At 38.1% G+C, this 13,464-nt stretch overlaps 1 protein-coding gene across 2 annotated transcripts in view; it reads left to right on the forward strand.

Annotated features, from left to right (window-relative positions):
* The first annotated feature begins 3,968 nt into the window (after positions 1 to 3,968).
* aif1l (allograft inflammatory factor 1-like) overlaps positions 3,969 to 13,464 on the forward strand; it is a 33,749-nt gene continuing 24,253 nt past the window's right edge. For both annotated transcript variants that reach the window (XR_004895082.1, XM_031317832.2), the window contains exons 1-5: positions 3,969 to 4,149; positions 4,332 to 4,393; positions 6,643 to 6,709; positions 11,033 to 11,074; positions 11,999 to 12,161. Coding sequence is in view for 1 of the 2 variants with exons in the window: in XM_031317832.2 (XP_031173692.1) it covers positions 4,131 to 4,149; positions 4,332 to 4,393; positions 6,643 to 6,709; positions 11,033 to 11,074; positions 11,999 to 12,161 (353 nt within the window). In the remaining variant the exon portion in view is untranslated. The remainder of the gene's footprint in view (positions 4,150 to 4,331; positions 4,394 to 6,642; positions 6,710 to 11,032; positions 11,075 to 11,998; positions 12,162 to 13,464) is intronic.

Consider the following 13,464-nt stretch of genomic DNA (forward strand, 5'->3'; position numbering starts at 1 on the left):
AACTAACCAGTTGTGGAACTTGTCTCGCACTGTGAACTGTGGCATGCAAAGGTTTCAAGTCCAAAATTGACCAAAGACCCAAAACAGCCATAAAGTATAGCCCACCTCTCTGTACTTCATTTCCGACTTTGTCTGTGGCACTCACAAATCCTAAACACATTTGTTCCAGCTTTGGTCACAAATATACAGTTTAATTTCCAAAAAAAGGCTGATAATTCTGATAGGACACTTTAGTTTTTAAAGGTAATTTGCAAATGTAAGCTTGCTAAGATGCTACATGTCCAGCAGCACACTTAAACATCTAACTTATTTAGTCATCACACATGTGGTTTGAGTTTATTTATTGGCTTTTCCAGTGGGAACTCACTACTCCAAACCTGATTAAAATAAAATTGGAAGAAAATAACATTGAGGTTTAACTGGTTGACTTTTCAAAAATTGTACTATTAAATCTCAAACTGCCTTAATTTGAGATTTATCAGTACAATGTCATATTGAACTTTGGGGTAGATTGAGTCCTATTTAGATCAATCACCTTTTTCAGTGGAGAAAACAATAAAAAAAATAATAACGAATAAGTAGAATGACTACTAGTCAAACTGTCAGCAATATACAAAACATTCAAGGAGAAAACGTGTGTATGCCACCCATTTCTGAACGTCAACAAAAATATGAGATAGCTTGAAAATCACTGGGAGGGCAACGTATTATCATTTGAAAGTGTTTTGCAGCCGGTTCAATTTAGTACCAGACTGAGGTCTTGCCAAGGTCATGATTTATTTAAAGCCAGCAGCCCTATGATCTAACACTGAATTAATGAATGTAAAAAATCAACAGTAGATAGCGTCTGTAGCTGACTCTCATAGATTTAATATGATGCAGTCTAATCTCTTTAGCTGTTAAAAGAAGACCAGTAGGCCTTTTCATGTAAATCAGAGTGGTGAGTGTAAAAAAATGTCTCCTAAAATAAAACCAAATGCACTGTGGTAAACTGAACAAACCGTCTTTCACCTATTCTCCCATAAAACACTCAAAACACGTCTTGTCGTTTATGTAAATTTGGTGTTTTGTTGTGCAGCTACAGTGACAAGAAATACAACTCTGTGTCTGATTTCTGACAGAGTATAATGTAGGATGTGAATAACAACGTCTTCATAACCACATTCAGACATGACTTCTGATTGTACAATATTTTTTCTAAAGCCAGGTCTGTTTAGTTTCGGCATAGTCGTATTTCTGAAGTAACAAGTTCAGAAATGTGCTGATTTCTGATAAAGGCCTTGCCCTCAGCTATCCTATTATTCTGTGTGAGTATTCACAGAAGCAAAGCCATTTATAGAAAACAATTTCTCTTGCTTTGAAGCTGGGTATGTGTGGTTCTAATGTTACTCCTAAATTATCACATGCAAATCACTGCCATATAATGAATCAGGTGAGACTGTGCCAATTCCATATGTTTCCCCTTAAAGATGAAAAAACTGAAACTGTGAATTAGTCAAGCTTATCTGAAAAGAGCTAATACAGAATAGCCCACAGTTACACTCTAAAAGGCTTTCACAATGTCTGCATTATTAAACAATTAATGAAAACGACACCCCCAAAGACACTGGACCTGAGAGTCCCATTAGGAAAAAGATCTAATAAACCTAAAAAATAGGGTCTCCTATCAGACCCATCAAGTGTGCAGTGGTTGCTCAATGGCCCTGAGAAAAGTGAAATGTTACATTTAGACAGACATGCAGCATCTCATGATAATATATATATATGTGTATTTACACAATTTTCTTAGAACATACTTTTTGCTTTTTGAACGCGCAAATTGTACAAAAAGTACTTCATACAACTGCTAACACAGTAGACTATACTGCATGTAGGTCTGTTATTAAAAAAAATGCAAATCTAGGAATTCACTGGACATTAATTTAACCATAGTGCATTAATTCAGTTCTGTGCTTTTCCAATGCTCCAGTATCAGTCATAGTCCAATGAAGGCCTGAGGCTACAGTAGGTTTACATTGAATTATCCTATTTAAACAAACTGAGACAGAGTAACCCAGTGTGGAAAATGTCTTACATTAACACATTTCAACATTTTACAAATGCCTACAAAATGCAATACACACACGTATATGTACTAGTGGCTCAATAAACAAGACTGCATCTCTGGAAGTATCCAACAATGTATGAATAGCAACTATAGAAACAACAAACTTAAACAAATATGTAAAACATTGTGCCTGATTTCTAAACCTAGCCTATTGTAAACAGTGTGTTAGATTAGCCGTGCAAAAAAAATATAAAAACCAATAAACATTTATAATTATCTTTGTAATGTGTGTCACAACCCAGATTGGAGCTCTGCAGTATTTACCCAAATGTCCCCAAAGAGAGAACTGCATCATTGCCCTTTTCTGCATGCAACAAAAATAGAGGCTTCAATAATAAATGGCCACAAGGGGGTGACAAAATACCCCTAAATTATGAACATGATTATATTTTCACAAAGTATTTTATTGACATTTATTCATATATCACCTTATCATTGTTACATGATGACAGAGTAAATAGCATATTTAAAATACAAATGATGGGAGATAAGTAGGATATATGATACATTTACTGTAATATGACCAATGTATTGTTTTTCATTACAGTTAGAATGAGCTAAAGCCTTAATGAAAACACAAAATGTCACTTCTTTTTTTCAGATTACAGTGAAAAAGCTAAATAATTAATCTTTTTTTCTATTTTTGTCATGATCATGTGTTACATTTTATTTTTGCTCAGATAAATAAGGTTTAAATTGTATTGTGGGACACAATGTTTAACTGCTAATAATGATGGAAGCACATTAAAAGTATTACAAGACTAATTTTACAACTGAAGCTGGATGTTAAATAATATTTGGGTGTCATTTCTTTATATTAAAGGCTTGTATTGTCTGAATCACACCCTCATGATGTGCAGTTTCCGTATCCGCCACATGGTGGTGAGCGTGAGTAAATCCCAGATTACTCCAAGAGCATCATTCACTGATGAGCACGGTGTATCGATGATACCGGAAGTTACATGTTTCAGCCTTCGAAATAAAAACATTGTGTTTTACCATTAGAAAATCACAAATTAATTGAATTGTTTATGTACATTTTGGCAGCCTAGTTCTCCAATGTGTATTTTTTAATACACCTTTATTTAACCAGGTAAATCCCATTGGCATAACAAAATCCAAGGGAGCCCTGGCTAAACTAGCAGCAACAGTCTTGCTGAAAAATAAATAGTATAATAAATATTTCTGGTACTGTGGTGCTCAAAAACATTGCAATGCCATGTGAGAACACAGAATAATTCAGGAATAAAAACAAACAAACAATATGTGGTATGTTTGCCTCACATCAGGCTATTCAACAGGAAGTGGCATCAACAAAACAATCAACATTTCCCTGAGATGTGGATTGTGGATTCCACTAAAATATTTGCTGGAAGTTTAATCCAATTTTTTTATTTGGTGGTATTTGATTTATTTATGGATTTACATTTCAAACATGTATGTCTCTCTATTCTAATAACCAATATATTAACAGACAGACATACAACATGGGACATAACATTGAACAATATAAACATAAAACCAATACTACATCATAGCAAACTACACCACAAAACAAATAGCCATATCTATTAATCTGCATGTGTTTAGGACTGTTGGTCGGACAAAAAAAAGCTATCTGAAGACCTCACCTTGGGCTCTGGAAAACTATAAAGGGCTATATTTTCTTGTCTTTTAAAAAAAAAGTATTTCTGAATTAAAATAATTATTAGCATAGTTGCAGCCCTATTTGTGTCAAATTCATACAGGCTGTTCCACCGTATGTCACCAGAATAAAAAAGAAGCTTTCAACAAAGCTGATTTTGATGTTATTTGTGTAAAGGGGGTCAATCATTTATTTTGAAAAGATTTACCGGATGTCCTTTCTCTAATTGCGTCTGTCTTGATACCGGTATTTAGTGGCCCACACTGAACCCAATCCCTAACGGAGAATAGAAGTATCGCCCCGGCGGACAGTCGTGGTATCCTTCTGGCTCGGATATTTGTAATTTTCTGGATTTACACGCCACAGATCAATTCCGGGATGCCTTCAAATGCACAAGGTAATAAATAATACGACATCGGACTGCTTTTTTTCTAATTTCTCAGGCATCTGCTTATGTCTTTAGCTTTGAGTCTTTACAATAGAGCATCAGCAGGCCGACCCCGCCGGCTACCGTCCAAGCTAAGCCTATGATGGTGTTAACGAGCTTGCTATTAAAATAACGTGATTTTCTTTTTGCAGGAGGAAAAACATTTGGACTGTTAAAGGAGCAGCAAAGGTCAAAATTGGAAGAAATAAACAAGGTACGCATGTTCTTTTCATTTGCCATCAGCGTGTCTAACGGCACCTCAAGGGAATTTGAATTTAATGAGCACGCATACACTTGACTTGGCATTGGCCTTGTTTGTGAACGTGCGGCCACATTGATGATTCAAGGCAGTTAGATGTAACTGTCTCAATACTGCTGTGAATAATGAATCCCTTAAACGCCACACGCATTGGACTTGTCCATAGCGATGCTGTTGATGCATTTTATTGATTACCCCCTGCAATCCCGTGGCACTTGTTGAATGGCTGCATGCTGTCACACATGTATAGCATTTCCCTTCTGACTCGATCGTATTGATCTGGTGGTCCCAGGTGAAACGCATTTGAAGCGTGTTTTGTGGCTCATCTGCCTGGTGTTTGGACGGGAAACGGGTGTCTGAATGAGCTCTTTGTCTTTTGTCTCACACCAGGCCTCGCTTTGTCTGATAACTCTGTAGTAGTTCCCACAGATTAACTAGATGTCTGTGTAATCTCTGTTTCCCTCCTTTTACTTTGGCTGTCATCGGCTCTCACATGAAACCAGGTCGCGGCAGGAGGACAGCCGGGAGCGCCTGTCACATTACTGTCGACACAGAACACTCTCTGTTCCTTTTTATATATACAGTCTATGGTTCCTTCATAGATATTTATGTAGTTTTTGATATCCCTGAAATTACCCCTTATTGTTTAAGCGGCTAGGTCTAAAAAAAAATGTGTACTGTGATTTAAACCCTAGGTTTATATACACTGACATCCATTACATTATAGTGACTTTGACAATTTTAACCCTGACACTGTTATGTAGATAGGGTGGCTACTCATCTATGAGAATCTCCTCTAAAAATTAACCAATTAGTCACTGATGGACAATTAATCAGCAATTTTTTTTAAAGGAAACATTTCTCAAATTCACTGATTCCATCTTCTCTGATGTGAGTATGTTACATTTTTTTTTATTATTTTCTATACCATAAAACACAATATCTTGGAATTGTGGACTGTTGATCGGGCAAAACAAGTCATTTGAAGATTTCAGCTTGGCCTATGAGTAATTATGATGACATGTAATTGTATTGACCAAACAATTAAGCAAAACCGTTTGCTGATAATTTCCTAATGAATAAACTCGTCAGTTGCCGCCCCAAATACTTAAAAAATCTAAACCTTCAGCAAGAGGAGATCCAGTAAACTCTGTAAATGACCTCTCTAATCTTTATCAAGATAATGCTAGTAATACTGGCACTGCACTTGTTCAAATATACTTGCATACTTGAAAGATATACTGTGACTGTGAGAGGACATTCCTGTGTGTGTGGGGGAGGGCGGGGGGGGGGGGGTGCAGTGATACAGTGTGGCTGAGTCAGCCCTGATAAACATCCAGTTGTGGTGTTTATCCTCTTCACCCTTAATTACAAGCTTGTCAGACACATAGACACAGGTCAATGCAGAGAACAATCTCTCTCTCTCTCTCTCTCTCTCTCTCTCTCTCTCTCTCTCTCTCTCTCTCTCTCTCTCTCTCTCTCTCTCTCTCTCTCTCTCTCTCTCTCTTTTTCTCTTTCTCTTTCTCTTTTCCATGTAGATGGAAGCTGACTCCCACATGGCAGATTGCGTCATTATAATTTCATTAGAATAGCTCCCTCCAGGCTCTTTCCTTAACACCCTTGTGAGGTGTTCCACTTAATGAACACAGTGATCAGTAATGACAATGCAGGGGGAAGAACATCTTAAGCTTGTGAGTCATCATTCTCACGTTGGACGTTTTTGACATATTTGACAGAACACAATCAGATTAATGAATTTAATGCTGTAATTTGTGCATGGGTTTCCTTCCTCCTTGATTGTGTATGGTGTAACTAGGGCTGGGTACCAAATTCAATACTTTTTAGCCACCGACTGAATTGATTGGCTGTGTAACATTACACGTTGTAGAGGCAGACAGGAAAAACTCTACGTTACGCACACACGTAGGCTAGTAATAGGAGCTGAAAAATAAATAAAAAGATTTGTCGTCATGTTGTAATTTCTTTTTGTTTTATAAAATTGGCATCAAAATAAGTATAATTTCGGAACCTGTATAGAAGTCACGGTATTGGTATCGGTATTGAAACATTATTTGAACGATACCCAGCCCTGTTTGTAACACAGCTGGAACTTTGTCAGGAAACTGATTTAAATGTTATCAGATTCAGTCAAGCTTGGGTTTCTGTTCCTCTTCAGTTTATTCATCCCTCTTCCTCTTTCACAGGAATACCTGGAAGACCAGAAATACAGGGATGAAGAGGACCTGGCTGAAAAACTGGAAGGTCTTAAAAGTAAGCAAATCCAGTCCTCCCTGAGTAGTTTCAGTATCTGTATGTGGTCGTCTTTGTGAGGGTGTGTTCCTTTTTTTTTTCTGGCTTTTGTCTTAACCTCAGTATTTGTTTGTTGGCAATCTGCACACAGACATGAGTCTTGAGCGTTTTGTTTTTCTCTGTGGGAAAGACAGACTGCTGAGATTTCTGAGATGTTTGCAAGGCCAAGTCCTCGGTGGCCTTGGAGGAATGTGCTGGGGCGTTCCTCTGCCTGTTGTTACAATCTTCAGAACTTTACTGGGCTTATAGCTCCTGGGAGAAGAGAAAATCACTGCTAATAGGAGCTAATTATGGGAACAAAATATCACACATTGTATGCTCTGGGTGCATGTAGAGTATTTTGTTTTCATTATCTTCTGATAATGTGAGTTTTTCATCCGCGATTTTCCAGACAGTATAACCCAAGAAGTTTTTATTTGAATAGACGTCATATAACGTCGTATGTATATGTATGTCTTGAAATAAGAAACATCCTCTAGTGTCCTGCTTAGAATCTATGCCTGCTGAAGGAAATGGAGCAGTAATATATAAACAGAAAGAGGACCTGACACCCAGGTCCTGAGAGGATTGCTGTTTTTTCTTCTTCCTAGCTTTCCCTTCTGTTTCCATACTGTCCCACTAACCCAGAGGTCAGTATCTAAACGCAGTGCTTTAAACAACCAACCAAATCACATCAGTGCTACTCATGACCAAAACAAATCTTAAACATGCCCTACTTTAATGTTTACATGACTTTCTTGAATTATTCTTTTTTTTTTTTGGATAATTTGATTAATCTAATTATGTCTTCTGTAATATCTTTGTTTAGTTGTAGAGCTGGGCGATATGAAAAAAATCTAATATCACGATGTTGTTGACCAAATACCTCAATATCGATATTGCGGCGATATTGTAGGGTTGACAATTGGTGCTTACAAAAAAATATTTACACAATGAGATTTTTGATAAATAATTATCATCAATGTGTATATAATAAAGTGGGTAAAGGCAAATAATAGAAAAGCTAGAACCGTCTGGTAAGGTTAAAAAAAATGACATCACTTTACTGTAATCCAGCCATTAAAACCAGGGACAGAACACTTTGTGTCATATCACGATATTACGATATCCAAAATCTAAGACGATATCCAGTCTCATATCACAATATCGATATAATATCGATATATTGCCCAGCCCTAATTAGTTGTTATATGACCGATGCTTGTCACTATGTTTGGCACCAAAACAACCATCAAAAATATATAATTTAAAGTGTAATTTAATTGAACTTTGTAAACTATTACAGCTCTTATGGGGACAATCATTTAGTGAGACATGGGGTTTCCTGCAGCATTTTATAGTGGAAGCTCCCCACCTCACCTGAAGTGAAGAGACAGTGTTTTTTTTTTTTTGTTTTTTTTATAAATATAATATTAGGCTTATTAAAGTTGCATTTAGGCAATATCGGCAGAACAGACGGCCTGGTAATCACACTCGTTAAATACCCCAAATTAGCTTTTTTTTGTTTGTTTTTGGTGTTGGAGTTACATATTTGTAGTGGTTTATTAACAAGTGCAACAAGATACAAACAGTATGTCATAGCGCTTTTTTTTTAAAATTAGCTGAATTAATTATCTGTTAGTGTTAATATTAGACTTTATTGAGCTTCAACTGTCAGCAACAATGGCCATGTTACCACCAGCTGAGTTAAGCTCAGCAGGCTGTTGGACGATCACATCGTATGTTCACTTTGCAGCATTTAATCAGAGCAGCGCGTCACAAAGTCAGGGAATGTTGAGTTTTTCATAAAAGTAGAGATAAACAACCAATCGGTCAAAAGCAAGTGCTGATGTTTGAGAACAAAGTCACTGCTGAACTGCAGGTCAGACATCAGTCTGTTAGTTAGGCTGATAATCACCATTATTATGGACACATACAGTAAGGGTTAGCATCAAGTTGAAGTCAGTTTAAAGTTTGTATTGTCAAGCTGGACTTTTAGCATCAATGGCTGTTAACTCATCACCTCCACTTACCAGTTTCCTTGTAGGGGTGGGGGGGAATCGATACAGCATAGTAACGCGATATTTTCCGTGGCAATACTGTATCGACACACAGACACCAAGTATTGATCTATTATTATATGTGTGTTGGTCAGTTTGTCTGCTTGACAATCCCATTTTGCAGCAATACAATTGAAGTAATATGAAAAAACAGAGAAATGTATCTTTTTAGATAAAACAGAAAAATTTGAAGTTGAGGGGGGAAAAGGTAATAAATTGCAATATATGGCAGAATATTGCAATATGTTTAAAATCACAATAATATTACATTACATGTCATTTAGCTGACGCTTTTATCCGAAGCGACTTAAGTGCTTTCAACCCTGAAGTTGCAAACTCCAGACAACAAGTAGTAAGAGCAAGTACATTAGCTTTAAATAAGCAAGACTACAAAGCGCCATTTGAAAGTGCAGCTTCAAGAAATATTTATTTATTTATTTATTTTATCCGAGGTGCAGTCGGAAGAGATGTGTAATATTGTGTTGTGACATAAGTATCCTGATGATCGTGATGCCTCTGGTGATTCCCACCCCTACTTCCTTGGTGTAATCCTTAAGACATCAGTTCTTAAAAGCTTATAACAAATGTGTGATTTTATGCTTTTTTTTATGTGTTAAAGGGTGGGGGTGAGAGAGCGTGTTAGCCCCTACATGTGGAATATTTATTTCTATGTGTCTGTGTCAAATCAGTGTTGACGGTACAGTATAGGCCTAATGGCTAAAAAGAAAATGGACCATTTCAGGAAAACTGGTTTAGGAAACGGAAATCAAGTTGTTAATAGAATAAACAGACGCCTGCAGTGAAGCTATTCTCTGCCCGCAGGATCAGTGTATTTTAAAAGCGTGGGAAAAATCTTTGTTTATTTGTTGGCCGGGCAGTGGCAAGGGAAGTCATCTATTTCAATGATTTTATTCGCAAGGTTGTTATTTTCACATGATAGCTGCCAACGTGGTTGGTAGTCAAATATATTACTATACTATACTCTCTATAAAACAACTCAAATGATCAAATCAAACTTAAATCAAAGACCTCTTTATGAACCTCGAAGAGAAGCAAAAAGTCAAAATTATGGCAGAAAATGGCTAGTTTATAAGTTGATGGCACTGTCATTGTCACATCTGTTGCTAAATGAATGTAGGTCAGGAAGGAGGATACACTAAAGACTTGAGTTTTGTTCAGATGAGCCATTTTCTGTGGCTGCAGATGATCAACAGGCTGCTCTACGACAAGTGGCCCTCTCAAGAACTGCTGTGCGTGCGTGCGTGCGTGCGTGAATGTGCGGAGGCCCCCTTCTCCGAGTTTACGAACAGAGTAGCATTGTCCTGTCCCACTCCCCATGGGTTCACACAGTTAACACAGTCTTCTCTCCCCCCAACACACACAGACAGAGCATCCAGTGTGGGACAGAAATAGCAAGTGTAATCTGACTAAAGTGGTCTTCAGAACAAAGAACGGTGAGATTCAGGGAGAAGCTGGAAAATGTCTGCTTCTGGTTTTTCATAGCACTTCAGTAGCATGTTAATAATGAGCTTTTACACGTCAATGAGAATGCAGGAGGTAATAATTACAAGGGCTGCCTAAAGGCTGATGATTTAAATTATCAGTCGAGAAGCCCCAGAGTTGACTTTCATCTATCAGTCACATCACCCCCACCTTATTTCAGTCATTGTGCACAGACCCTTCAGCTAGAGGAGATACAGACTACAGGTTATTATAGAATGCAGCTTTGCAGTGAGTCCTCCTGACTGTGCTCATTAGTGATGCGCGGGTCAGTCGCACCCACTTCGCCTGTTATGAGAGTCAATCTGCACCGCCCAACCTACAAAATGATGCGTTAATCAACCACCTAAACCGCAAACGTTATGCGTTATCGTGCACAATTGTCAGGAGTGAGGACAAAGGCAATGACAGAGTGTTAGCGCAGCTGCGCGGACAGCTCCAAATACGGCTTTTTCTTCAGATGAAAAACTAAGTAGCTATAAAGTTGATAAGTGGGTTATCTGTTTGACAAGCACTAGTGTTGTGCGCACACACACGCACACTCAAAACACACCTGTCATTATCAGCTGTTTATGTCTGTCCTTTTGTCAGCAGAGTGTAAGACAGTGAGCTCAATGGACAGAGTGCGTGTTTACAGTTTTGCTGACATGTTAAATGCCAGCTGGGGTTTGTTAAAATGTTGATGTAGGGGATGTGGTGTGTGTGAGCTGTTAGTGATAATCTCTTGTGTGTGTTTGTTTTGCAGATAAATATGCTGAGTTTGACCTGAATGACCAAGGAGAAATTGGTGAGTAATAGTAGTAGCACTAAAACACTGCTGCACCCCGGATAACAACAGCTGACCCATGTGCAGTGTCGACATGAGGGAACAGTAATTAATACTGAGTGTGTATTGTCTGACCAGTGTGAGCACAGGGCTTGAACAGGCTCATGTGTCATGTTTGTGTCCTGGACGTAAAGTGAGACCATACAGTAAGCAGATGTGAGGTGAACTTTAGTGTCGGAGTCAGACAGCAAATGTCTGACTGCAGGTCCTGAAAGAAGCTGCTAATTGTCCTTTATGTCAACGTGTGTCATTTCAGCCACATTAGTGGCTTAAAAAACAAACAGGTGGCAATGTCAGATGCTTTGTCCACTGCTATGGTCCAGTCTGATTGCCTTGCAATTTGGTACAGATATCAAAGCTGTCCAGAGGATGAATTCGAAGGACTTTGGGGATCCCTTAACTTTTCACCTAGTTCTTTCATCAGTATTTGAATTGTCCAATTTTTGGTTTTATAACCAAACTTTTTACCTTTTTTTAAAACTAATAGTATTCTCCTACGAAATGCTCCCATCTTTCAAAACCCGACCCCTCCAGTATGTAATGCAGGGTTTCTGTTAAGAAATGTGTGTCCCAAGCCGACATGCCTCATCGGGGTTATCGTTTAGACTTTGGAAATCTCCTTCCGGAGCCACATAAGACATTATACTGTAGAATAGTAGTGACCCTTGTGATGAATAAACTGAATATGTGTAGAATGGTTGGAGTGACCCTTTAACACGCTTCAGACACATGGAATTCATTTAGACAGTGTTCTAGTTTCCTGACAGTCTCATTTTTGTTAAAAATGTGAACTTGCATTAAATAATACAAACTAAAATACATGAAAAATTATAAATATTCTCTCACCTAAGCACAAATCTGATTGTCAACTGTGCCTTCTCTCAGATCTCATGGGTCTAAAGCGGATGATGGAGAAGCTGGGGGTGCCCAAGACCCACTTGGAGTTAAAAAAAATGATAGTTGAGGTGACGGGCGGCAGCAGCAACACCATCAACTACAGGGACTTTGTCAAGATGATGCTGGGCAAGCGTTCAGCTGTGCTCAAACTGTAAGTAAGAAGTTAGAGTTTTAAGTTAGAGTTAGTTGTGTATTTTAAACCATCTGCTGGTTTATTGTCTGTTCACATGATTGAGAGGGAGGATATGAATCGTGTGCTGTGTCAGCCAATTGTTTCATCCTTCAGCAGGCGGTTCTGGGATGACTCGCGATGATGTCACTACCCACATGCTGCATTTCGTTAATCTCCATGGCAGCAAAACCCATTTATGTTGCCTATCCATAGTCAACCCATCTTTATCCTTAGCTGGGATCATGTGCTTAGGTAACTGATTATAGGCTGATTAACCACTGACAGTCACGCAGAACACCCAAACACATCAGACTCTGGCAACAAAAATCTGCTTTTACAATATTAATTATTTCTTTCATAATTCTTTTCCAATAGTCATTAGTGGATAAGCCGGTGACATAACTTCCTGCTATTCTAAAACGGGTTAGTGTAGCCAGTGTAAGCCCTTTTTAAAGCAGCCTTTCAGTGGGTCAGACTGCAGGAGAAAGCGTGTATTGGCTGCTGCATGTCAGCTCTGCTCGATTTAGCTGGCTGGACCCGTTAGTAGACAAATCCTCATAATCCCAAATAGGGATCGACTGATACAGATTTTTTTAGTGCCGATACTGATTTATTTGTTATTTTTTTCCCATCAGCCTTAGCCGATGACCGATAAGGGCTGCCGATTTTTCTTGAGCCGATATTTGGAGCCGATGCTGCTTTTGCTCCCTCAATTTACATCATAAAAATGTAAACCCTGCCACACTGGATTTGCTTTCGGAATCTGCTCTGCCATTTCTTTAAAAATAATAAACAAAAACATAGATCAGTGTCACTTCTGCACTTCTGCAATCATCTTACATTCATATCACCCAAATTATGTGTGCAATGTGCATCATATGGATGGGTGCACTGCATATGGTTAACTGTGCAAGGGTAAAAGGCTTTCATCAACATCTACAACACAGCCTTGATGATGCATTGCTTGCTGACATATTATAAGACAGATATAATCAGGTCATCACAAAATGTACTTTGTCAACACATTTAAATAATTTTAAGAACCTGAAACCTGAAAAGTAGCCATTGAAATAAAGTGCTTGATTTGTAATTTAAGACTGCCATGGTTTCAATTTTTCTACATAAAATAAAGACCATGTCTAAGGCTAATCTGCCGCCTAATATGCAAAGACAACACACTAGTAGATCTAAACGAAAATGTAAAAGAAGCTGCCAGATTTGTCAACCACAGAACATAAATCAGCAGAGGAAAATAACGTGATGTCAGATGCACATTAAGCAA

Source organism: Sander lucioperca, chromosome 14, assembly GCF_008315115.2.
Source record: "Sander lucioperca isolate FBNREF2018 chromosome 14, SLUC_FBN_1.2, whole genome shotgun sequence".
Lineage (NCBI taxonomy): Eukaryota > Metazoa > Chordata > Actinopteri > Perciformes > Percidae > Sander > Sander lucioperca.